Raw genomic sequence first — 26679 nt, 5'->3', positions numbered from 1 at the left:
CTCCCCTGCCCATACATGTTTGTTCATGGTCCCAGATCCACACATACTGGGTGTGGATCTCGCTGGGCTGCGTCAGTCATCATTCCCACCTCAGGACAGGGAAAGGCCAGAGGTGTCCCCCTATTGAATGTTATTCTCATTCAGGACAGATGTTCCTGGTATCACAATATCAGCTGACATGTTGCTGCTAACCCTTAGCTGGCTGACCCACAGAACGGATTGGAAGTCTCGAAAATCTTAGTCACAGGCATCTCCAGGCTCCAGGACTCCCTGCCAGGTGGCAGGCCCGGTAGAGAAACAGCCAAGGGGTCTGACCCAGCTCAATGCCTTCACTCATTGATCACCACTCAATGACTTGACCCCCTGGGGCAAGTCCCTGAATGCCACCCGCTGGCTGCCCCCGGCCTGACAAATTCCTTTCTGAGGGCTGGAGAAGTCAACATTGCCTGGAAATCTTGATTTCCTTCTCAGCAGATGTGAGATAAGAGGACAAACATACTTCAGAAAGCCCTAAGGACAAAGGAGCTGCTTATGTAAGGGAGAAAAGACACCAAGTTCTCTCTGCAAACAGGCTGCCATATTAAATGAAAAGCTCATTTTTAAAATCTTTTTCTCTTAACAATTTTTTTATTAAATCATAACAGTGTACATTAATGCATTTATGGCATACAATGTGAAAAAAAAAAAAAAAAGGATCTCAAAATTAAAAAAAAAAAAAACGGCTTAGCACCTGTGGCTCAAGCGGCTAAGGTGCCAGCCACGTACACCTGAGTTGGCGGTTCAAATCCAGCTCGGGCCTGCCAAACAACAATGAAGGCTGTAACCAAAAAATAGCTGGGCGTTGTGGCAGACACCTGTAGTCCCAGCTACTTGGGAGATGGAGGCAGGAGAATCGCTTCAGCCCAGGAGTTGAAGGTTGCTGTGAGCTGTGATGCCATAGAACTCTACCCAGGATGACAGCTTGAGGCTCTGTCTCAAAAAAAAAAAAAAAAAAAACTCATGCTCTCAGCTCAGAAGAAGGAACAATGTAGTATGAGAGCTGAGCATGACTGTGACTAAGCCAAGATTATGGGTCCCTGAGTTTCCAAAAACTATACTCACCTTTTTTATGGGGGAGGTGATCTTCCCAGCCTAGACACCCCTTTTCTAGAAACAGCCTCCATCACATACAGGACAAGCCTCACCTGCACAGAGCACACAGCTCCCACCCCCTACACACAGCCAACCCAGGTGGACACCAGGCCTCCCTGGACCCATCAGGTTCTCTCCTGCAGAAAGGGAATAGGGATGGCACCCTAGAACTTGGTCCTCAAGGCTGGGCAAGACAGCTCACTATAATCCCAGCACTTGTGGGAGGCCATGGTGGGTGGATCACCTGAGCTCCAGAGTTTGAGACTAGCCTGAGCAAGAACGAGACCTTGTCCCTAAAAATAGCTGGGTGTTGTGGTGGGCACCTGTAGTCCCCAGCTATTTGGGAGGCTGAGGCAAGAGGATTGCTCAAGCCCAAGAGTTTGAGGTTGCTGTGAGCTATAATGCCACAACACTTAACTCAGGGTGACAGAGTGAGGTTGTCTCAAAAAATGAAAAAAAAAAAACAGAACAGGGGTTCTAAGGTTGCGGAGCCTTCTGATGCCTTCCTTTTCTTGCCCAAACTGGTTTCTGTAAATGCCATGGAGATGGCCAATTTCCATAGAATTAAAAACACAATAAAAAGCACTTAAGACAGAAATCCTTGCGGTGCCTGTAGCTCAAGTGGCTAGGGCACCAGCCACATACACCAGAGCTGGTGGATTCAAATCCTGCCCGGGCCTGCCAAACAATGACAACTACAAGCAAAAAATAGCCGGGTGTTGTGGCAGGCACCTATAGTCCCAGCTACTTGGGAGGCTGAGGCAAGAGAATCGCTTAAGACCAGGAGTTGGAGGTTGCTGTGAGCTGTGATGCCACGCCACACTACCCAGGGCGACAGCTTGAGGCTCTGTCTCAAAAAAACAAACAAACAAAAAGACAGAAATCCTATGAATTTTTTTAAAAAAGAGATAATTCAATTTTTATAAATGTGTAAAAGACTTCACTGGACACTTCAAAAGGAGAAAGAAATAAATGGTAATTTACTTACAAAAAGGCATTCAACCTCACTGGACATAGGGAAGGCTACCATGAGAAATCTAAGGCTGAAAATGAAAAACTAATTAAAAATAAAACACACCAGGCGGCGCCTGTGGCTCAGTGAGTAGGGCGCCGGCCCCATATGCCGAGGGTGGCGGGTTCAAACCCAGCCCCGGCAACTGCAGCAACAACAACAAAAAAAATAGCCGGGCGTTGTGGCGGGCGCCTGTAGTCCCAGCTGCTCGGGAGGCTGAGGCAAGAGAATCGTGTAGGCCCAAGAGCTGGAGGTTGCTGTGAGCCGTGTGACGCCACGGCACTCTACCCGAGGGTGGTACAGTGAGACTCTGTCTCTACAAAAAAAAAATAAATAAATAAAACACACCTACGCCTAGTCCTCCCTAGTGTAGGTAAGACAGCAGAGTGATCAGAAATCTCATTCTTGCAGAAAAACTGTAAAACTAACAATGCACCCACAGGCCCCAGCACAGAAATGGACCCCAGAGATGGAGCTTATGGGCACAGTGGCCAGAACAGCTACCCCACTGCCCATCTAGCCTCAATTGCAGCACACCAGACACTGGAAGGTCCCACAGCAAGACCACCATGCCTTGACATATGACCTGGAGCGAAAAATGCGTCTCCTTCCAGATCCATCAAGTTCAAAAACAGGCAGAACCTGCCTGCAGTGGAGTCAGAAGGCTCATGAGGTGGCTCCCAAGGGCACTTCCATTTCTTCCACACATTCACTTCCTGATCACTCATCAAGCCCCACAGTAAAGATTTCTACATTTCCTAAATGTATGTTAGCATCAATTTTAAATGTATACCTAAGGTGGGTATGTGAACACACATTTCCCCCAAAGCACTGAACTAAATATAATCATTCCTATCTTTTAAATCCCCAGGAGGTTGTGCAGAGCCCTGGCACTGGGAGATATCACAGGGCATCCGTTCCCTAGGGCAGGAGCTCTGGTTTGAAGAAAGCTTCCATTATCTGAGCAGTGACGCAGGGCGGATTCCCTGAGGGAGCTGGCATGACCTTCTAACCCATCTCGGGACAGCCCTGTGATGCCCAGCACCCAGGACGAACCCAGAGGCCTGATCTTCCAGTTTCCAACGGCCCCAGGCCCTCCTTCAGAAAAAGAGGGGATGGGTGTTCCAGGCTTGGTCATTCCTGGAGCCTCACTTCCTCACCTAGTGGATGCTTGTTCAAGGTCAGGTGACACCTCACCCACACTGCTCCCTGCTGCCACTGCAGGATCTTCTGCAAACAGCAGAGGAACAGAGGCCCCTCCTCCTCCTCTTCCATGTGGGATGGGACAGTTACCCCTTCCAGGATGCAGTGTGGCTGAGATCTCAGGGGCAGTGGGCTCTAAAGGGACAGTGTAGGTTACCCCACGGTGTCCAAGCAACAAGACAACACAGGAGCATGAAGCTGGGTGCCTGTATAGCACACAGCTGAGGTCGTGGGAAAGCCAAGTAACATCCCAGGCAGCACTTGGTTTGGGAGGTCAGGGCAGGTGGGAGTGGTCAAGGGCCATCCAGGAAGTGACAGACATTTTCTAGAAATCTCCTGGGCTGTGAGAAAAAGCTGTCTGGATGAGGGTGCAGGTTCATGTGGGTTAGACCCTTGAGAAGCATTTACTCAAAGGCCCCAGTGAGCAAGTGACTGATGAAGGCAGAGAGTAATCTACAGCAAAGCTGGGGCAGCCCTGGCTTCAGGACTCTACTGCCAGTGCTCCCGCCACACCCCATAGGCTACCCCACATGGCTGCAGTCTTCTCAGCCTGCTAGCACAGCTGTTTCCTTCTAATTCCTTCAGCCATAAAACTCAAGCTCTTCTCAGACCCTAAATTGACTTTTGACTTTCATGGCCATCTTTGTGGAAGGGTGTGTTGAAAATAAAGGGGTCCCCAACTATGAAGAAGAAAACACAAACCTCACACACACATATCCCAGGGGCAGTGGGCTCTGCAGGGACAGTGTAGGTTACCCCACGGTGTCCAAGCAACAAGACAACCTAGGAGCATAAAGTTGGGTGCCTGTATAGCACACAGCTGAGGTCGTGGGAAAGCCAAGTAACATCCCAGGCAGCACTTGGTTTGGGAGGTCTGGCACCAAGTTCTTCTCACTCTGGTGGCAGGCCCTCACCACCACCTCCCCAGCACAGGGTGAAAGGCCCATGCCCCTGAGATTCCAGAGATGGTCACCTTTGGTCTCTAATTCCCTAGACACCTTACCCCAGGGTGGGGCAATAGAGAAAAACTCTGGGGTCATCTTGGACAATTAAGAATCAGTGGCAATGGCCACCAAGGAAGCCTTCAACTTAGTTGAGACTGACACAGGAATGGGACCCAGGTGGACCTGGGATCCCCCCAGAGATGACCCAGAACCACGTCAAAGCCAAAGGCAAGTCTAAACAGAGCTTCTATTTATCAACTGATTAGATAATGATTAATGCTGACTTACCACAAACACAGCAGTATGGCCAAGACTGGCTTCCTGTACCATGCATGCTTCACCTTACAACCCAAGACATGGGTTAAACTATTAATATCTGCACTTTAAATGAGGAAATGGAGGCACAGAAAGAGGCAATTACTTGCTTAGGGACAATCCCAGGTGGTTCACCCCAGAGCAACCAGTTTTTCCAGCTGGCTTTTCCCACAGAGATTCCACAAGTTCTTTGGTGATATGGACCCCCCAGGTCAGTGGGGCCACCAAGCCACATCCCTCTTGAGCCCAGAAAGCAAGCTGCTCAGGGGGGCGGTACCTGTGGCTCAGTGCCGGACCCATACACCAAGGGTGGCAGGTTCAAACTTGGCCCAGGCAAAACTGCAATAAAAAAATAGCCGGGCATTGTGGACACTTGTAGTCCCAGCTACTCGGGAGGCTGAGGCAAGAGAATTGCCTAAGCCCAGGAGTTGGAAGTTGCTATGAGCTGTGATGCTACGGCACTCTACCAAGGGCAACAAAGTGAGACTCTGTCTCAAAAAAAAAAAAAAAAAAAAAGAGGGCGGCGCCTGTGGCTCAGTCAGTAAGGCGCCGGCCCCATATACCGAGGGTGGCAGGTTCAAACCCGGCCTCGGCCAAACTGCAACCAAAAAATAGCCGGGCGTTGTGGCGGGCGCCTGTAGTCCCAGCTGCTTGGGAGGCTGAGGCAAGAGAATCGCTTAAGCCCAGGAGTTGGAGGTTGCTGTGAGCTGTGTGAGGCCATGGCACTCTACCGAGGGCCATAAAGTGAGACTCTGTCTCTACAAAAAAAAAAAAAAAAAGAAAGAAAGAAAAGAAAGAAAGCTGCTCAGCTTCCCACCACAGCTTCTTAGCCTTGACTATCCCAGATGAGAGAAGGGGAACAGGTAGCTCTCGTAGAGGCCAGAGACACTTGATTCCTGGGGGCAGGCTTCTTGCCACCAAGCTGCAGGGAAGAGTTCTCACCCCAGGGACAGGGACACTGGAAACTGGCCTCCTCTATAATCTGAGAAATGGGGAGCTGTGGCAACTTCTTAGAGTGAATTGAAAAATGGTTGGTCCTGGAAACTACTAGAATGTCATCAATGGAGGGATGGATACACAAAATGTGGTCTCTATGCACAAAAGGAGTAAAGCATTGACACAAGCCACGAAGTGGATGAACTTTGAAAACTTGATGCTCAGTGACTAAGGCCAGGCCCAAGAGGATACACACTGTGTGATTCTATTCCAACAAAATGTCCAGAGTAGGCAAATCTATAGACAGAGCATGGGTTTGTGGCTGCCAAGCGCTGGGGAAGAGAGAAGGGGGAGTGACTATCTAGTGGGCACTGGGTTTCTTTTGGGGGGTCATGAAAATACTCTGGAACCAGCAGTGATGATTGCACAACTCTGTGAATGTACTAAAAACTACTGAACTGTCTGTACACTTTAAATGGGTGAACTGTATGATGTGAATTATATCTCAATGAAGTTGTTATTAAAAAATCTGTTTCCTCCTCCTCCTGAGAAGCATACAGAAGCCAGGCCAGCATAAGCTTGGGTGTTGTCCTACTGGAATGCCAGCTGCCTCGCAGAAAGAACAATTTCAAAGGGCCAAGAAAAGGTTCTGTGACATTTCAGCGTAACTGGTGAAACATAAAAAGGTCTGGAGGAAAGGAAGGTTGATGGTGAGAGGTCAGGAAAGCTGGGAAAGGTGTGATTGGAAAGGGCTGACTTGGAAAAGCCAAGGTATTTTCACATTACCAAAAAGCAACAGCTTCTCAAAAATTCCCAGAGAAACTACAACAGGCCTCCATAGTCAACAGGTTGTCAGACACAAAGAACTGGGTGGAGGATTCAGGGAGTTCTGAGACACCCTCTGCTCCAAGAACAAGCATGCAGACTCGACGCCTGTGGCTCAAGCGGCTAAGGCGCCAGCCACATACACCAGAGCGGGTTCGAATCCAGCCTGGGCCCGCCGAACAACAATGCTGGCTGCAACCAAAAAAAAAAAAAAATAGCCGGGCATTGTGGGGGCGCCTGTAGTCCCAGCTACTTGGGAGGCAGAGGCAGGAGTATCGCCTGAGCCCAGGAGTTGGAGGTTGCTGTGAGCTGTGATGCCACAGCACTCTACCCAGGGCGACACCTTGAGGCTCTGCCTCAAAAAAAAAAAAAAAAAAGAACAAGCATGCAAGGCTCTGGGGTCCTCTCCCAATCCAGATGGCCAACTCTGTGCTGATATGAGGATAGACAAACAGTTCCTGGTGGCTGCAAAAGCCCAAGCAACCCTGGCTTATTCCTCAAGCAAAACTTCTCAGGCACTCTCCCCCAAAAGCCAATTTAAAAGGTTTTTATTGTGGTCACCGTTTTATTGCTGTTGTTTCATATAAAATGTGGCATTGCTTAAACGTGGACAAGGGCAGCTGAGGAAATATACCTCCTTTACGCAACTCTCACAGTAGCAAAATCCAACCAAGTAAACACAAGCAGAAGCCCAGAAGTGGTTCTCACGTGCAAATGATACAGACCGCACTCAGAAAGAGCATAAAGTCTGCTCACAATGACAGTGCAGGTCTTAGTGCGGAGGATACACCCTGGTCTGCAGGAGTCTCCTGTTACCATCTCGACTGTCACCAAGGGCCCCCAAGGCGTGGTTCTCCCTCAGAACCCAGAAATGCTCCCACTGACAAAAGCACCTTCGATGACAACTGTTCCCTCACCTATAAAAGATGCCAAACAAATTAGAGTCAGTCTAAGTCTTCTCTGCGAAGGTAAACCCCAACACAGCGTAGCATCTGGGTGCCAGGCAGATATTCTTTTTTTTTTTTTTTTGTAGAGACAGAGTCTCACTGTACCGCCCTCGGGTAGAGTGCCATGGAGTCACACGGCTCACAGCAACCCCCAACTCTTGGGCTTACGCGATTCTCTTGCCTCAGCCTCCCGAGCAGCTGGGACTACAGGCGCTCGCCACAACGCCCAGCTATTTTTTGGTTGCAGTTTGGCCGGGGCTGGGTTTGAACCCGCCACCCTCGGCATATGGGGCCGGCGCCCCACTCACTGAGCCACAGGTGCCACCCACATGCAAATATTCTTAGACAGACCTCATCAGTCTGGCCCCTCCCTTACACAGCACAGACCCCCACGGCCCTGGGATCTGACCGGCAGGGGCAAGGAACAGCACATACACGGGGGAGAGAAGTACTTGCTTCTTCATGTGACGCTTTCTGAAGACGCACTGTACAACATTTATTAAACACCTACTGTGCACCAGGCCCATGTAGGGGAAATAAAGACCTCTGATTTTTAGTTTCTCCACCCAAGAGTCAGAGGTTGCTGTGAGTTATGATGAAACCACGGCACTCTACCCAAGATAATGGAGTGACACTTCTTTTTTTTTTTGAGGCAGAGTCTCATTCTATTGCCCTCAGTAGAGTGTCATAGCATCACAGCTCACAGCAACCTCCAGCTCTTCGGCTTAGGCAATTCTTTTGCCTCAGCCTCTGGAGTAGCCGGGACTACAGGCAGAGTGACACTCTTTCCCAAAAAAGACAATAAATATAAAGAAAAAACTTTATACCCCATAATTGCATTAATGTACACAGCTATGATGTAATTAAAAAAAAAAAAAGAGGCTCAGCAACTGTGGCTCAAGCAGCTAAGGTGCCAGGCACATACACCTGGGCTGGCGGGTTTGAATCCAGCCCGGGCCGCCAAACAATGATGGCTGCAACCAAAAAATAGCTGGGCGTTGTGGTGGGCACCTGTAGTCCCAACTACTTGGGAGGCAGAGGCAGGAGAATCGCCTGAAACCAGAAGTTAGAAGTTGCTGTGAGCTGTGATGACACAGCACTCTACCCAGGACAAAAAGCTTGAGGCTCTCTCTCAAAAAAAAAAAAAAAAAAAAAAAAAAGCTTTGTTATCACTACTAGTTTCGAGAAGTTAGTATCAGTACCCTTAAAGTTACCTGAAAAGGTATACAATCCAGAAGTTAAAGATAAAAATATAGAGATTATACCATGTTCATGGATTCAAAACGTCTGCACTGGCTTGGCACCTGTGGCTTAAGTAGCTAAGGCACTAGCCACATATACCTGAGCTGGCAGGTTCAAATCCAGCCCAGGCCCTCCAAACAATCATGGCTGCAACCAAAAAATAGCCAGGCGTTGTGGCAGGTGCCAGTGATCCCAGCTACTTGGGAGGCTGAGGCAGGAGAATCGCTTGAGCCCACAAGGTAGAGGTTCCTGTGAGCTGTGAAGCCACAGCACCCTACCCAGGGCAACAGCTTGAGACTGTCTAAAAAAAAAAAAAAAAGTCTGCACTGTAAAGATGACACTTCTCCCCAAATTGATCTATAGGATCAACATAATCCCTATCAAAATCTTAATGAGCTGTTTTTATAGAAATTTACAAGCTAATTATAAAATTTATATGGAAATACAAAAAACTTAGCACACCCAAAACAATTTTGAAAAAGAACAAGAACAAGTTGGAGAACTTACACTACCTGATTTCATAACTTACTATCAAACTACAGTAATAAGCCAGTATGGTGCTAGTTTAAGACCAGACCAGTTTCCCAGTCTAAGTACTGTTCACATTCTATACCCCAATAATTCTTTGTTGTGGAGGTTGTCTTGTGGTCTCTACCCCATAGATCCCAGTTATACAAATATATATACCCACAACTATGACAATAAAAATGTCTCCAGACAGGGCCAAATGTCCCTTGGGGAACAAAACCATCCCAGTTAAGAACCATTGGAATATACATATAAATCAATGAAACAGATGGAGAATCCCAAAATAAAGCCTCACATTTACAGTCAACTGACTTTCTTGGGGGGAATGGGGAATGGGGCTGGGTCTCACTACATCACCCTCGGTAGAGTGTCATGGCATCACAACTCACAGCAACCTGCGGATGTCATTGCTATTTAGCTGGCCTGTGCCGGGTTCAAACCCACCACCCTCAGTGCATGTGGCCAATGCCACACAACCACTGTGCCACGGCACCGAGCAAGTACTTTTGACAAAAGTCCAAAGGCAATTTTATGATGCGGAAATAACTGTATGAAAAAAAAATGACCTTAGGGCGGCACCTGTGGCTCAAGGAGTAGGGTGCTGGTCCCATATGCTGGAGGTGGCGGGTTCAAACCCAGCCCAGGCCAAAAAAAAAGAAAAAAAATGACCTTAGATCTTTACCTCAAACCAGACATTAAAAAAAAAAAATTCCAACTGCATCACAGATCTATATATAAGAGCTAAAACTATAAAACTTCTAGAGAAAAAAAGGAGAAAGCCTTTGTGATCTGGGGTTAGGCAAAGATTTCTTAAACATAAGTCTAAAAACATGATCCATTTTAAAAAGTAATAAATTAGAGTTCATCAAAATTAAAAACATCTGTTCTGCCAAAGAAACACCATTAAGAAAGTTAAAAGACGGCTTGGCACCTGTAGCTCAGCAGCTAGGGTGCCAGCCACATACACCAGAGCTGGTGGGTTCAAATCCAGCCCAGGCCTGCCAAACAACAATGACAACTACAACCAAAAAATAGCCGGGTGTTGTGGCGGGCACCTCTAGTCCCAGCTACTTGGGAGGCTGAGGCTAGAGAATTGCTTAAGCCCAAGAGTTTGAGGTTGCTATGAGATATGACGCCACAGCACTCTCTCTCCAAGGCAACAGCTTGAGACTCTGTCTCAAAAAAAAAAAAAAACCTCCACCCTAAAATTACAGAGATTCCTTTTTTTGACATCACAGCTCATAGCAACCTCAAACTCCTGGGCCTAAGCGATTTTCTTGCCTTAGCCTCCCAAGTAGCTGGGACTACAGGTGCCCACCACAAAAAAAAAAGCCCCACTATTTTTTTTTTTATTGCAGCTGTCATTGTTGTCCAGCAGGCAAGGGCGGGGCTTGAACCCGCCAGCCTCAATGCACGTGCTGGTGCCCCACTCACTGAGCCCCAGGCACTGGGCACCGAGCCAAATTACAGAAATTCTAATAATCTGGATCCATCTTTGGCTCGGCACCCATAGCACTGTGATTATGGCACCAGCCACATACACCAAGGCTGGTGGGTTCGAACTGGCCTGAGCCAGCTAAGCAACAATGACAACCGCACAAAAAATAGCCAGGAGTTGTAGCGGGCTCCTGTAGTCCCAGCTACTTGGGAGGCTGTGAGCTGTGACCTCACAACCGAGTGCGACATAGTGAGACTCTATCTCAAAAAGAAAGAAAAGAAAAAGAAAATTAAAAGACACTGGAAGAAATATTTGCAAATCACATGGCTGATAAAGGAACTATATCCAGGGGTGGCACCTGTGGCTCAGTGAGTAGGGTGCCGGCCCCATATACCGAGGGTGGCAGGTTCAAATACAGCCCGGCCAAACTGCAACAAAAAAATAGCCGGGCAGCTGGTGCCTGTACTCCCAGCTACTCGGGAGGCTGAGGCAAGAGAATTGCCTAAGTCCAGGAGTTGGAGGTTGCTGTGACACTCTACAGAGGGCAATAAAGTAAGACTCTGCCTCTACAAAAAAAAAAAGAAAAAGAAACTGTATCGGGCGTGCCTGTGGCTCAACCAGTAGGGCGCCGGCTGCATATGCCAGAGGTGCTGGGTTCAAGCCCAGCCCTGGCCAAAAACTGCAACCAAAAAAAGAAAAAGAAACTGTATCCAAAATAAAGACTTATAACTCCTAGGAAGATTAATACAATTTCTAAAAACTGGATAAAAGACTTAAATAGATATTTCACAGGTAGAAGATATACAACGTAATAAGCACATGAAAAGATGTTCAACATTATCAGTCATTAGGGAAATGCAAATCACAACCACAATGAGGTATTACTTTATACTTGGCTATAATCAAAAAGGTGAGGGCGGCGTCTGTGGCTCAGCAAGTAGGGCGCTGGCCCCATATACCGAGGGTGGCGGGTTCAAACCTGACCCCAGCCAAACTACCAAAAAAAAAGAAAAAATAGCCAGGCACTGTGGCAGGCACCTGTAGTCTCAGCTACTCAGCAGGCTCAGGCAAGAGAATCACCTAAGTCCAAGAGCTGGAGGTTGCTGTGAGCTGTGATGTCACAGCACTCTATCGAGGGCAATAAACTGAGACTTTGTCTCTAAAATTAAAAAAAAGGTAGACATTGGACCCTTCATACACTGTTGGTGGAAATTAACGTAAAATTGTGCAGCCCACAACCTCCAACTCCTGGGCTCAAGTGGTTAAGGCACCAGCCACATACACCTGAGCTGGCGGGTTTGAATCTAGCCCAGGCCACCAAACAACAATGACAGCTGGAACCAAAAAATAGCCAGGCATTGTGGCGGGCGCCTGTAGTCCCAGCTACTTGGGAGGCAGAGGCAGGAGAATCGCTTGAGCCCAGGAGTTGGAGGTTGCTGTGAGCTGTGACGCCACGGCACTCTACCCAGGGCAACAGCTTGAGGCTCTGTCTCAAAAAAAAAATAAATAAAAAACTTTAAAAAAAAATGTGCAGCCACTTTGGGAAACAGTTTGGAAGTTATTGAAAAGGTTAAACATGGAACTACCATAGCAATTCTACTCTTAGGTATACAGCCAAAAGAAATGAAAATACAGGTGGCGCCTGTGGCTCAAAGGAGTAGGGCCCCAGCCTCACATACTGGAGGTGGCGGGTTCAAACCCGCCCCAGCCAAAAACTGCAAAAAAAAAAAAGAAATGAAAATACATGGGCGGCTCCTGTGGCTCAGTGAGTAGGGTGCTAGAGCCATATACCCAGAGTGACGGGTTCAAAAATGGCCTCAAATATCCCAAAGTACTGCTAAGGCCACTCCTGCCTCTGTCTGCCACTCCCTGATGTCATGGGGTTCTCCTGAAGTGTCAGGACGCCCAGAAAGGCACAGGACCCAGGTCTGGGGACAGGAGAGATAAACAAAGCAAGGTACAAGTATCTGCAAGATCACCCAGAAAGATGAGGAACAGAAAAGTAAAGAGGACAGCCTTTGGGGTAACTTTGGACAGGAGAATACTGCTATCCCTGGCAGCATGACTCAAGTGGCCACTGTGTTTCATCACCTGTGGTGCCAGTGACAACCAATTAATAGTGAATGACTGCTCTCTGACAGTGTCTTTAGAAGGAGTATCGTCAGTGATTGGCAACATCCGCCACAGTAGAATCTGAAAGTGGGCTGTATTTGTTATTTTGTCCAAACACCCAAGTGAAGGGACATCAAGTGTGCTCTGGTACCAGGTGATAGATAAGAAGTGCCACGTTAAACTGTCATGACGCTGCTGTTATTAGGGAGCCCGTCATCTAGGCTCCTTTTTAAGCTACCATACCAGCTAGTTTGTTAAGGACTTTGTTAAGTGCCACGCACAGTTCTGAGCACTATACAAAGTTTTCTGCCCATTTTACAGATGAGGAAAATGTGATCCAGGTTAAACAACTTGACTCAGGTATCTCTCAGCCTTCAAAGTCAGGCTGGATGAACATCAGAGCCGGAAGAGGACAAGAGGACAACAGCAAACCACTGCCACATCTGATCTGGCATGTGCCTTCAGGGTCTGCAGGTCAAGAAACCCTACTGGTGGGCTAGGCTTTAGCAGGCTTGGAGATCTCCCAGCTGGTAGGTCACAATGTGTTCTGCCCAGCTCTGATTCCATCCCCCCTCTGACTGCCCCAAAACTGTTCTAAGTTCCCTCCTTCTCCTTTTAACACAGTAGCCCCAGACTTTCACTTTCTTTCACCTTACAAAATCAGGGCAGAGTAGTTTTGCAAACTTCAGAGGACATCAGACTCACCAGGGAAACAGGTTATTTTTTTTTTTTTTTTTTTTGGAGACAGTCTCACTTTGTCACCCTAGGTAAAGTGCCATGATGTCATAGCTCCCAGCAACCTCAAACTCTTGGGCTCAAGTGATTCTCTTGCTTCAGCCTCCTGAGTAGCTGGGACTATAGGCTCCTGCCACAATGCCCAGCTATTTTTAGAGACTGGTCTCACTCTTGCTCAGGTGATCTGCTCCCCTCAGCCTCCCAGAGTGCTGGGATTACAGGTGTGAGCCACCAACGCGCAGCCAGGGGAGGTTTAAAATGCAGGTTCCTAGGCTCCAAAAGATCTGAGACAGGGCCTGGGATGTATGACAAGCCTCCTCACTTGTGGGAGCAGGTGGCCCTGAACCACAGGCAGGGATCTGGCCTGTAGGTGTCCACAGACACATGGGAAATGAGACATCAGATCAGATGAGAAGCAGCCAGGATCTGAGGACTCAATGTGAATTTTTCCATGACATCTAAATTCTCCATCCTTTCTTTCTTTCCTTTCCACTGCAAATGATCCCACGGAGAATGTGAAGCTAAAAGTTCCCCTTCAGGCCAGCTCATGAAAAGAGCCAGGAGAAAAGAATGGGAATAAGGCTTCTCAGAGTGCCCCACACCGGGTCCTGGTGCCAGCTGTGATTTCATCCAGCTCAGAGACCTTGGTAAAGTCACTCCCTCCCTGGTGGTTCCAATCCCTCAGCCATAAAACAAGAGACAAGAGAATCCAATAGGTCCTCTCCAACCATTCTCCTGTTGTCCAGCTTGGGTGCAGGCCCTATCCTCCCAGCAAGGACCCCAGTTCTTCCCCATTAATTATAATCACCTTCTCAGGCCCGGCCCACACACCGGGAGAGTTAAGCCTCTGTCCGTAGGGGATGTTAAGTGCCCCCAAACCACTGGCCCGGTCTCCATACCAAGCCACCAAAGAAAGCGGAAGCCAGCCACAGAAGCGAGGTCAATCTTTACGACAGAGAACGCTTTCTAAGGACAAACGAAGCACCAGGTCTAAGCACCTGGCCGTGCTAGGAGTTTCATGCCAGCAGTTTTCCCAGTGTGCATATGAGGGAGTCGAGACTCATAGGAACGAAGTGACTAGCCCAAGGTCACCCAACTGGGAAGTGGCAGCGCTAGGTACGACTCTATAGTCGGTCCAGGGGCCCCAGCCACGCCTCCATCTCTAGCCGAGGAATAACATGGAGCTTTCGGACAGGAATGTGGCAGGGAGGGGGGACCAAGCAGGGCGCCCCCTCCCCCAACACGCCAACCCCGCCTTCGGAAGCCCCCGCGTGGGAGCGCCCACGTCCCGCCCCCAGGTCTGCTGCCCGGACCCGCGTTCCAGCCTGCGCCTCGCCGTACGCTTCCGGGGGGCCGAGGCTGGGCGCTCACCGGACTTTGGGGGGTAGCGGTAGGCCGAGTTCGCCTGGATGTCGATGTCCTCCACCCCCGCAATGCGGCGGCTCAGGATGGAACCCATGGCGCGCGGCGCTGCTGGGCCGGACCTTGGACGGGGGCGGTGACAGCGGTGCCCTCACACGGACATGGCCCAGACCAGGCCACACGGATTCTCGTCCACTGCCGCGACGGCGCCTCGGCTCCGAGCCCCCACCCCAGGCTGGGCTCCGGCCGCACGCCTCGGCGGCCCTCCGTCCCCCGGGCCCGGAGCACGTCGGGAAGTGGAGTCCCTGGGCCGCCGAGGGCGCTGGGTGCGGCGCAGAAAACACGCAGCAGAACTACATTTCCCAGATGCTCTCCGCCCAGGCCCCGGACGCGTTGACTAGCGCTGCGGGTCGGACCAAATGGACCTAAATCCGGAGGAAAGGAACTACCTGACGAATCCCAAATTGTCCCTCCCACCGCGTTCCAAGCACAGCACTAACATTTTAACTCCTTAGTCTCTTCGTAAACTGCCCATACGTAGACCATTCTAGGGACTCAACGCCTTCCACCTACCCCCGTTCTGAAATACCTCCTTGAGCCACTGTGATCCGTCCCCTGCCCGGACCAGCAGAGGGCACACACACACCTGTCTCCCCGAGAAAGCCAAGGTGGAACTCAGGCTCAGCTGTAGCGGTCCTCTCAAGGGACGCCAGGCACCTGCTGTAGCTTTTGCCAGCCTCTCTCTTGCCCTGCGTCCAGAACAAATACGTTGAAGACAATTTTACAACCCCCACGGAAGGCCCTCTTCCATTTTATACACACAGGGAAACTGAGGCACAACGGAGGGAAGGCTGCATACAATGTGCTGAAGGCAAGTTTAGCAGAATGAAGATCAGGATTAAAACTTCTCAGTTTGCAAAGTATTTTTTGACCCACACACAATTCTGTAAGCAGACCAGGCAGGGGTCGACTTTTACCCGCTTTTCAGTTGAGGAACTGGGATTCTGAAAAGAGTTATTTTCTTTTCTTTTTTTTTTTTTTTTTTTTGAGACAGTCTCATTATGTCGCCCTTGGTAGAGTGCTTTGGCGTCGTAGCTCACAGCAACCTCAAATTCTTGGCCTCAAGTGATTCTCTTGCCTCAGCCTCCTGAGTAGCTGGGACTACAGGCACCTGTCACAAGGCTCAACTATTTTTAGTAAGGGGGTCTCACTCCCGTTCAGGCTGGTCTTGAACCTGTGGAGCTCAGGCAATCCCTCTTTGGCCTCCCAGAGTGCTAGGATTACAGGCTTGAGCCACCGCACCCAGCCCTGAGAAGAGTTGTTTCTCAAATCAAGCCTGCAGTACCAAGAAAGCAGCTTGGGAAGGCAGTGGCAATCTGAGACCCTCAGAAGGTAAATTCACCACAGTCTACGTTAAAATATGTCCTACACCTTTTCAGGGGCCACATGCCAGGATCCACCCTTCCTGTTGGGAAGCCAAATGAATAAGGGGGATCAGGGACTTATATGATTATAAGGAGAGTCCAGGTCTCAGGGGAGCCTGATTAAATCTCCTGCCCCGCAACTAAGATCCATAGTCTACTGAGCTCTGTGGTGTCATCATGAGGAGGGCTTTGCACACGCCCAGGCCCCGGAAGGGTACCTCTCATTTAATAATTTTCTTTTCTTTTTTTTTTTGACAGAGCCTCAAGCTGTCGCTCTGGGTAGAGTGCTGTGGTATCACAGCTCACAGCAACCTCCAACTCCTGGGTTCAAGTGATTCTCCTGCCTCTGCCTCCCAAGTAGCTGCGATTACAGGTGTCTGCCACAATGCCCAGCTATTTTTGGCGGGCCCGGGCTGGATGCGAACCCACCAGCTCAGGTGTATGTGGCTGGTGCCTTAGCCACTTGAGTCACAGGCACTGAGCCTCATTTAATTTTCTGATGCAGATTGTATTTTCTTTCTTTTTTATTTTTTTGAGACAGTCTCACTTTGTTGCCCTCAGTATAGTGATTTGGCATCATAGCTCACAGCAACCTCAAACTCTTGGGCACAACCTCCCAAGTAGCTGGGACTATAGGCCCCTGCCACAACACTCAGCTATTTTTAGAGATGGGGGTTTCAGTCTTGCTCAGGCTGGTCTTGAACTCCTGAACTAAAGCAATCCACCCACCTTGGCCTCCCAGAGTGCTAGGATTACAGGCAAGAGCCATTGTGCTCAGCCCAGGTTCTATTTTCATTCCCATTTTACCAAAGAACATGAGGCTCAGAGAAGTGAAGTATCTCACTCAGATTGCATAGTAGATAAAGTGATTCAGCTGGAATTTGAACCAGGCCATTGGTCTTATCGTGGCACTTCCCTGCCTCCCCCAGAGACATGCTCCAATGTGCCAGATTCAAGTCTCTTGCCCCCAAAAGGATGGGCCTGAGGATATCTCTACCCAGTGTGCTCTCTCTTCCCTTATATTTCTTTTTTTTTTTTTTTTTGTAGAGACAGAGTCTCACTGTACCGCCCTCGGTAGAGTCCCGTGGCGTCACACAGCTCACAGCAACTTCTAACTCTTGGGCTTACGCGATTCTCTTGCCTCAGCCTCCTGAGTAGCTGGGACTACAGGCGCCCGCCACAACGCCCGGCTATCTTCCCTTATATTTCTTTTCATTGATTCACATAACATAGGTACATGTACATACACTTAACTGCCCTCACTAATTGTGGGGAGGGAGGGAGAGTCCTAAGGCTCATGTGATTCCCACAGAAAAGTAACACTAAGAGTACATTCTCCCTTTGGAACCTGGGTCAGGACAATCGTTTTCACCTGCTAGACATTTGATTAATTATTCTCGTTAAGAGAACTTTGGACTCAAGGTAGCCTCAGAGGCTCACGGGCAATATTTTTCTGTTTATCCAGCTAGAAGACAGGCCCTTCCTGATTTGGTCCAAGTTCCACTACCAACATCTGGGTGATTCATTTATTTATTCAGCAAATATTTATCACACGACTACATGACAGGTGATGAACCAGGCAACAGGCATCAAATAATGGAATAAGGTAGACATGAAGCCTGTAGGCAAATGAGGAAACAGACCCAAAAAAGGTTAATCAATGTATCATTTCAAAATGGGGGGTGCTTTGGGGAAATGGACTGAGGTGCAAAGAGGGGGTATAATCCTAGCACTCTGGGAGGCCAAAGCGGATGGATTGCTTGAGCTCACCGGTTCAAGACCAGCCTCCAGCCTGAGCAAGAGTGAGACTCCATTTCTACTAAAAATAGAAAAACTGAGTCAAGAGGATCGCTTGAGCCCAAGAGTTGGAGGTTGCTGAGAGCTATGATGATGTCATGGCACTCTACCCAGGGTGACAGCATAAAACTCTGTCTAAAATAAATAAATACCCTGGGGACAGCTCATGGCCAATTCTTGTGTTCCTCAGTGGGTATCTCACAAACACATCTGTGGAATGAATGAAAAGTGGGAGTGAAAAAGAGTCAGTCAGGACATGCCGGAGAGGCCAGAGCCCTGGGCTCTCCACTGACCATTTGAACTATAGCAAAGCTCTCAACCTCTGTCTTCTCAGGTAAGATAAGGCTGCTGCCAGAAATACCTTCTCTCCTTCCCCCCATCTACTGTCAGGTCCCTTCCCATCCTGCTAAGAAATCCAAAGTCCACTTCCCAGCCACACTGATCTTGGCTGAAAACAAAATTGTTTTTTTCTTCCCTGTTGCTCCTAGGGAAAAAAGCTGCCTGAGGGTGGTGAGGTTTGGAGACTAGCAGTGACCTTTGCCCCTGTCAGTCCCATCTGCTTCACCCCTACCAGCCTGCTGGCCTGGGAGAACTCCTTCAGGGATGGGCAAACTTGGGCATGTATCTTAAGTGGTACCTGGATGAGGGTGGAAAGAAGGGTAAAAATATTTCCTGCCTCCTTGAACAAGAACAACCCCCAGTGGGGCCTGCCAGGACAGTGCCTATTCTCCCTTACCAGAAACATACCCTGCTGGCCCACCAGATGCCTGCTCTTCTTCACTGGTTCTGAACACCACAGTCATTAAACAGTGGAGTTAAGACTGACACCCACATTATGATTGACCCCACAACTTGCCCACTTTCTACCATGCTGTGTTGCAGTTTCAATGAGAATAATTACAAGCTGCCTTTATTGTGTGCCAATCCTCTGCTGAGAGGTTTACCCACATTAATTCATGTACGTGATGCTCTGGAATGTCCTAGCACCATATCAGAGTCTGATAATCCTGGTCAGGTGGCTTCTGCCAGGGATAAGCACTTGACATTCAGTGATCTCTCCCTGTCCATAAGTCAAGCTCCTAGCTCTAGCCCTCAGAGGTGGATTCCCCTGGCACCTGACTCCCTTCCCTCCCCAACCCTCTGAGCTATCACAATGCCCTCGTCTCCCCCACAACCCTACCTTCCCAATTCCAGGACGTTTCAGTTCTGTCCTCCAGTTACCCCATTGCCCTTTTCCTCACCCCACCGCTGGGGTGAAGGGCCAGGCAGCTCCTCACTTTGGGGCTTTCCCCTTCATTCAATCTAATTTCCTATAACCAGACACACCCAGAACATAGCCTAATGCGGACTGGATCTCTCCTTTACCGTCTCATCTGGTGCCCACACTACCATAGTCACAGTGATCTTAATGCACAGAAGAGATCAGATCCATTAAAATACTCCAACGGCCCTTAACCCACCCCTAGGGCCTGTGCCTGCTTCCTCAGGGCACTTTCCATATTTGCTAGGCTACATTTGTACTTGGGTTTCCAGCTATTTGCTCCCCTGGTTCCCAGCCTTGCAAAGCCATAAATCTACCCGCCCCCGGTTTTGCTATCCCGTAGTCCCAGGCCAAGTCAGACCTCCCGCCCCCAGAGTACGAGCCCAATAAATAGTGGCTCAAGGAATGAATCTGGGGCCAGGGAGAGCAGGGATCCGGCCCAAGGTCACTCAGAGCCGGAGCAACCCCGCCTTGCCACTCTGGGGAGCCGGGAGCCAGGCGGGGGTCAACTTGCGGACCCGCGAGATCAACCGGAAGCCACATGTGCGGGGTTGTAAACACAGCCGCAACGCCCCGCCCCCGCCGCCACAGGACGCGCCCCCGTCCGCCGAGACCCAGTGCCCGCCCCCGCCGCCGCCTCATTGGCCGGCCAGCTTTGTTTACCTTATATGGCCAAGTCCTAACACCCTGAGGCTACCCATTGGTCGAGGCGTGGCCTCACTCAGCTGACGTCACCCAGGACAAAACGATGCAAATAAACCAGGGCATTCTGGGAATGGGAGTTCAACACCGCTCCGGAACTGGCTCCGCGGGGTCCTGGCGCCCGCCATTAAAGGCCGGGATTTCCCTCCAAAGAGCACGAGATTTTGTGTGGGAAGGCGGGAGTGCTGCTGCGAGCAGTGCCCCGAGGACTCTGTACCGGGAGCCATCGCTTCCTCAGATTGTGTGGCAGGCCAAGAGCAAGGATTGGGGAGGGGGCCCAAGGGTGGGTGACGCGCGACTGAGCTGAGGAGACCCGGAAGGCTTCCTGGAGGCGGTGGCTTCGAGCAGAACTTTAAGCGCAGACTTATTCATAGAACTAGTATTGATTTGTTGGCGCCTAGGATATGCTAGGCTTTCAAGGCCTCGCAGCCTCCGGCTCCCGCTCTAAGGGAGCGCCTGCTTGCCAGAGTGCGATCCTAAGCACAGAGGGGTTCGCGTCCCCGGCCTTGGCCCAGGGCCCGGCGTTGGCACCCACACGCGGGCGGTGACCCTCGCCTCCCGGTCGGGTTCAGAGCCACAGCAGGGCAACGCTGCGGTAGTCCCCCGCAGGCGCTGGGCCGTTGTTCCCGCCCAGCTTCGGCCTGGCGCCGCCGGCGGGGGCGCCGGGACTACATCTCCCAGCATGCCGCGGCGGCCGCGAGCGAGGCGAGGCTGGGTGAGTCAGAGCCGCACGGTAAATATTTGTATTAGCCGGAGCCGGCTCGCTAATGGTGGACGCGTGAGGCGGCGGCGAGGGCCGGCCGGAGGGGCAGCGCAGCGGCGCCATGTCCGTGAACATGGACGAGCTCAAGCACCAGGTCATGATCAACCAGTTCGTGCTGACGGCGGGCTGCGCGGCCGACCAGGCGAAACAGCTGCTGCAGGCGGCCCACTGGCAGTTCGAGGTGCGCGGTCTCCGGACGGGACTGGGCCGCAGCGCCGTGTGTCCGAGTGAGGGCGGACGGGGTTGGACACGTGCGGCCGTGTTCCCTCGGGTCCCCCTCGTACTCGACCCGCTTTCTTGAGGGTTGCAGCGGCATCCGGGCCCCGGGCGTTGGGGCGCGGAAATGCCGTCTGCCCCCGCGGGGTCCCAAGCCCCCGCGGGTCAAGACGGGTCTCCCCTTTTTGTCCCGGTAACGGTCGAGGGCGGGGCGGCGCCGCGGACAGACCGCCGGGCAGGCTACCGGAAAGAGGACGCCCCAGGCCTGGGCCGAGGGCGGGGCCGTCCGTGCGTGTGGTCGGAGGGTCGGTGTGCCCGGGGGGTGACTGGCTGCGGGCGCGTACGCGGACATGTGCGTTTGTATTTACGCACGCACCGCGCTGCGGCGTCAGCGAGGCTCACGGGGTTGTGTACGTGTGGGCATGTTGGCGCGGGTGTGATCGCGCAGTCTGTCCCTGCGTTTAGTGTCCGCTCGTCGTGTACACATGTGGCGATTTTGCCTAGTTTGCTCGTGTCCAGTACTATGGGGTGGGTGATGTGTTGGGGGACCCACACCACAGCGTGGGGATGTGCATGTGTATGCCCCGCTCTAGAGGCTGCTGGGGAGTCCATGTGTGTATCCGGGTGCAGTTTCTGGAGCTGGCAGGGGAATCTGTACTGGGGAGGATGTACTCGGTTCATTGGCTTTTGGGCTGGTACGGCAAGAGGTGGGGCTGTCTCATTTCTGGCACCCACTCCCCCAGGCCTAGGCTCACCCATAGGGCAGTAGTGCTCATGGCTTCTGCTGGCAAGCAGCAGTCTGGCCCTTTCTTAATTAATAGACCCCAGAAATATCCCCCGAAATAGTATCTAGGGATGGGGTCAGACTCTCAGTTGTAGAGTCACAGCCTCAGTCGATGTGGTGGCTCCTGTGCCCAACTGGGGCCCAAGATCCTGGTTTCCCAATGGTGAGTCATCTCAGGGAAGGTATTTGGGCCTGCAGGAGGGTCCAAAAGGCAGAGGACGCTGGGGCTTAGCTCCCTGGGGACACGATGGGGATCAGAATGTTCCAAGCTTGGGACAGACTGAAGAGACAGTGGTCCTTCCACCTGGAGGAATCCATCCTCTTTGCAGAGATCTCAGGAGCCCTGACCCTGGGGCAGTCTTAAGGCTGCTTTGTCCTCTGGCTTCAGTTTCACCTTCTCTACCTGGGGGGTGGGGGGTAGAAGTGTGTGAGTCAACCTCTAACTCACTGCCCCCTTTCCCCCAGGCAGCTCTACCTGGGGCTCCCTGCTCCCCACCTCCTCCACAACCCTAACAGTCCTGTTTGTTTCAAGGAGTGGATGTGGCAAAACTTGCAAAACCACATTCATGGCAGTTTGCTTGAGTCCCACATCTGCATACAGGTTCCCTCCCTACCTAGGGCTGGGCAGGGAGGTGTCCAGTGGGAAATGGGCCCTGCCTGCAACTAGCCCAGCCCTCTTTAGAGCCTGGCACCTAGGCTATATCCCTCATGTTGTGCAGATGAATTGAAAATGCAGCTTTGGGGCACCTGTGGCTCAGTGAGTAGGGCGCCAGCCCCATATGCCGAGGGTGGCCGGTTCAAACCCAGTCCCGGCCAAACCGCAACAACAAAACAAAAGAAAATGCAGCTTTGGGCTGGGCATAGTGGCTCATACCTATAATTCCAGCACTTTGGGAGGCCAAGGTAAAAGGACTTGAGCCCAGAAGTTCTAGGTAGCAGTGAGCTATGATCTTGCTACTGTCCTTCAGCCTGCATAATAGAGAGACTCTGTCTCTTAAAAGTAAAATAAAGCTTTGAAGGTTGAAATGTCTGGGAGGAAACTAGCCTGGGTGTCTCTGGTGGGCTTCAGCTTGTAAGGTGCCTGTACCTCAGCCCTTTGCATGGGAATGGGAGAGGGGTTCCTCACCATTACCCCAACCCCCTCTTTGCTTTCCTGCCAGCTGGCTGGCGGTGTTTCTGGGTCACATTCTCTATGATTCAGGTGCTAATGGGGGCAGGAGGCTGCAAGGGGAGGGGCTTCTGTCTAGTGGGGCAGATGTTTCTCCGTGGAGAACTCACAGAGAGGGAAGGGTCTGGTGTGTTGCCTGGGGCCCCTGGGTTACGATTTGCAGAGTGATCCTGGGCTGTGGGCCGCAGTATGCTACTGGAGGGTCTTGGAGTCAGGGAGGCCCTTAAGACACCAGCCTCCATGTTTGAGCACCCACACCCACACCAGTCTGGGGATACCCAGGGAGGATGTCTTCATCAGGAAATTCTCAGAATATTCATTTGAATTTACTTAAAAAAAAAAATCTGAGGGCGGCACCTGTGGCTCAAAGGAGTAGGGCGCCGGCCCCATATGCCAAAGGTGGTGGGTTCAAGCCCAGCCCTGGCCAAAAACTGCAAAAAAAAAAATCTGAGAGAAGGGCGGTGCCTGTGGCTCAAGGGGGTAGGGTGCTGCCCCATGTGCTGGAGGTGGTGGGTTCAAACCCAGCCCAGGCCAGAAACTGCAAAAAAAAAAAAAAAATCTGAGGGATTTCTGGGCCCCTATAGGGTTTCTGGGTATGTTGGAATGGGCGAGAGGTTAGGAAGTCAAGGTGGTATGGGGTAGCTGGGCTGGGGGCACAGCAGCTTCTCTGAGCTGCAGGGCTGAGCCTGACACTTGGCAGGGCTTCAAGGACCCCTCACACACTTGCAGGGGCTCCCTCACCTAGCATTTTGACAAGAGCAGCCTTATTTCCTACAGCCTCCCCTTTGCAGGGGCTGATCCAGGACACAACAAATGGCTAGCATTCACCCCCTTTCCAACCTTAGGTGGGCTGGTCTGAGGGCTCTGCCTGGAGTTACAGTCTGTGGTCCTAACCCAACCTCTGCTTTTTGCTGACCAGCGATCCAAAGCAAGTCACTTTGTCCTTCAGCTTCCCTATCTGTAAAACAGGTGATGCTAGGTCTTGCTGTGGTGTTAATGATTAATGCTCCCATTTGATGGAGCCCTGCTTAATGTGGGCACCTTGCTCAGTGTGACCTGTGGCAGCAATGTGGAGGGAGACAGTGGGGTATCACATGCCTAGCATGGTGCAGCCAACAGCAGGTGGCCAGGGAACACCACAGTGGTGGTTACACATGGGGTAGGGTTCTAGTCTAGGAGCTGTCCTCCTATTCCACTATATTGAGCACATTACACCAAAGGCTTAGGTAAATGAGTGAGTGGAACACCCAGGCACTCCTGCTTAATTCTAGGTTCTCCTGTCTGGAATATGGTGGTTTTAGGGAGGTCACTGTAGCAAGGGAGGGGAACCTGGAAGCACCCAGGAGGTCTGCATCCTACAGGCTTGGACTCCTTCCTCAATATTCTACTTCACAGATGAGGAAACTGAGGTTCTGAGAAGCGCTAGGATTTTTCACCCACTGAGGTGGTGACAGAGCTAGCTTAGACTCTGCAGAATCAAAGGCTTAGATCCAGCTGGGCTACTTAGGAGTCACATAGCACTCCCTCCTCTCTCTCATGGTGACAATGCCCTTGTATGCACAAGGGGTGGGCTTGGCAAGCTGTGGGTACCTGGCTGGTAGATGGTAAGTGGTGTTTGAGGGTCTCTTCATTGCCCATCCAAAACTGCCTGCGTGTCCTGGCACACCATTAGGCCTCAGCCCCACTTGTTGGTCAGGCTGGGGTTGCCCAAGCCCAGAGGAGCTTGGGAACAGGGGCAGCGCAGGGATGGTGGGGTCCTGGACGATAAGCACAAGCTTTTCTTCCTGCAGACAGCCCTCAGCGCCTTTTTCCAGGAGACCAACATCCCCTACAGCCACCACCACCACCAGATGGTAAGTGTCTACTGGGGCCCCAGTTCTGGGCAGGGAGGGCGGAGACTGAGGCAGTTCAGAGTGTAGCAGCCGTGGCCCAGATGGAGGGCACTGGTACACACAGAGGTGGGTGTCCTGGATTCAGTTCCACCTGCACCACTTTCCCATGGGACCTGGAGAGCACTGGCAAAGCCTGAGGGCCTAGAGCCATAGCGCACGGAGGCCTGCACCAGAGTGTGGATGTGCCCCTGGACCCCAGGGATTGGGTCAGCTCTGCTCAGTGCTTTCCTCTGCAAGCCATTGGCTGGAGGACCAGCTGGTGGGGCCAGGATGCTACCCCAGTAGCATCTGGGGGAGGGACAGTCTTTTTAACCATGGGCTGGCCATTTGTCTCCTTTCTGGAGGCAGTGGAGGTCCTGAGGGGGCCCTCACAAAGGGTGCTCACTCCTTCTTTCCATTCTTCCCCCCACAGATGTGCACTCCCGCCAACACCCCTGCCACGCCCCCCAACTTCCCTGATGCCCTCACCATGTTCTCTCGTCTCAAGGCCTCTGAGAGCTTCCACGGTGGCGGCAGTGGCAGCCCGATGGCCACAACAGCCACCTCGCCTCCACCGCACTTCCCCCATGCTGCCACCGGCAGCTTCTCGGCACCCAGCTGGCCAACTGCGGCCTCGCCCCCAGGGGGCCCACAGCATCACCAGCCACAGCCACCCCTGTGGACTCCAGCACCCCCTTCCCCAGCTTCAGACTGGCCACCCCTGGCTCCCCAACAAGCTGCCTCAGAACCAAGGGGCCACCCTGCCATGGAGGCAGAGAGATAAGAGAGGCCCCTCCCCCCTCCCGGAGGCCAGGACCCCGTGGGGCGGGGGAGTGGACATCTCCACGGGCCCCTTCACCCCTTCTCTGTCTGCACCCCTGCTCCCCAGAGACCTGGAGGGAAGAGACAGGACTCTAGCCAGGCAGGGTCATGTCTTGTGCCAGCATGCACCGCTGTACACACGCAAGTTCATGGACACACAGGCACGTGGCACCCAGCGCACTTGGATTTGGTTCAAAATGGTTTGGGTGTCTGGTGGACAGAACTTCAGAGGCCGAACAGCCTTCCCTCAAGGACTCACCTGCCCTGCCCTGCCCCAGATTAGGGGGTACTACGGGAATCACCCTGTGGAGACAATTGGCTCCTGACTTGGAGCTCCGTGGGGGCCGGCAGGCCCAGATCCCCACCCTCGGGGGCACAGAGCTCTCCGCATGTGTGCGTGTAGCTGTGTCTGTGTATTTATACGTACATTGCTCTTCAAAAAGCAACCTAGCACATAGGGCAGCTGGACTTTGCATGTTAGAGTGAGCCCCAGACCCCTCACCCACCGCCATCCCCAGGGCTCTGCCTCACCTGCCCGTTCAGCAGCCAGTGTTGCTGTCCCTGCCAACAAAAGGATCATGGGAAACTCCAGGACCCTTCCAACCCACCCCCAGCACCTGTCTGCTGGGGCTGCCTGCATGTCTTCCCCCAGAGCCCGGGGTACCCATGTCCATTTCTTTTCCCCCTTTTAACAAAAGAGAAGAAAGAATTCCAAACCACTACCAGGCTCTGTGGTCTTGCCTTGTGCCCTAGGCTTTGCTCCCAACAGGCCTGGCCTCCCCAGCTACACTCTGCTGCCTGCTGTCTTTCTAACTAGCATTCCCTGGAATCTTCCTGACTACCTGAGGTTTTTGCCATGAAGTTAATTTCTGGCCTGTGTTCCCAGGTTCCAGCTTCTGTTCACTGACCCTTACCCCCACCCCACGCACACACCCACCCACACCCACGTGAGTAAGCAGGGCCCACAGCTGCCTTCCGTCTTCCCTGTTTCACATGAGGATCTTTATTGTAGCTTCAGGGGCCAGCCACAGGCTGCTGCAACCCTCAGCAGCCAGGTTGCAGGTTTGCATGCAGAGCTAGTGGGGCTAGAGAAGACAAGGGCCGGGCAATGTCTGGCCTGGCACTTTGGGGCAGTAGAAAG

At 51.7% G+C, this 26679-nt stretch overlaps 2 protein-coding genes across 4 annotated transcripts in view; one reads left to right on the top strand and one right to left on the bottom strand.

Annotated features, from left to right (window-relative positions):
- MGRN1 (mahogunin ring finger 1) overlaps positions 1-14985 on the bottom strand; it is a 56693-nt gene extending 41708 nt beyond the window's left edge. Inside the window, exon 1 of one of the 2 annotated variants that reach the window (XM_053556117.1) lies at positions 14740-14985. In XM_053556117.1, the coding sequence (XP_053412092.1) occupies positions 14740-14827 (88 nt within the window). In that variant the 5' untranslated portion in view covers positions 14828-14985. The remainder of the gene's footprint in view (positions 1-14739) is intronic. The other variant, XM_053556118.1, reaches the window with a different exon arrangement.
- A 4994-nt stretch (positions 14986-19979) lies between these two features.
- Positions 19980-26258, top strand: UBALD1 (UBA like domain containing 1). 2 transcript variants are annotated; one of them, XM_053556138.1, is made up of 3 exons: positions 19980-20629; positions 24636-24698; positions 25150-26258. In XM_053556138.1, exons 1-3 carry the CDS (start codon positions 20597-20599, stop codon positions 25498-25500), a joined length of 447 nt encoding a protein of 148 aa, XP_053412113.1. In that variant the 5' UTR covers positions 19980-20596; the 3' UTR covers positions 25501-26258. The 2 variants fall into 2 exon arrangements, with proteins under 2 accessions (XP_053412113.1, XP_053412112.1); XM_053556137.1 differs by lacking the exon at positions 19980-20629 and adding an exon at positions 20636-20858.
- The last annotated feature ends 421 nt before the right edge of the window (positions 26259-26679 follow it).

Source organism: Nycticebus coucang, chromosome 12 (assembly GCF_027406575.1).
Source record: "Nycticebus coucang isolate mNycCou1 chromosome 12, mNycCou1.pri, whole genome shotgun sequence".
NCBI classification, from domain to species: Eukaryota; Metazoa; Chordata; class Mammalia; order Primates; family Lorisidae; genus Nycticebus; species Nycticebus coucang.
The sequence above is the reverse complement of the archived record's forward strand: the minus strand, read 5'-3'. Positions and strand labels throughout refer to the sequence as shown.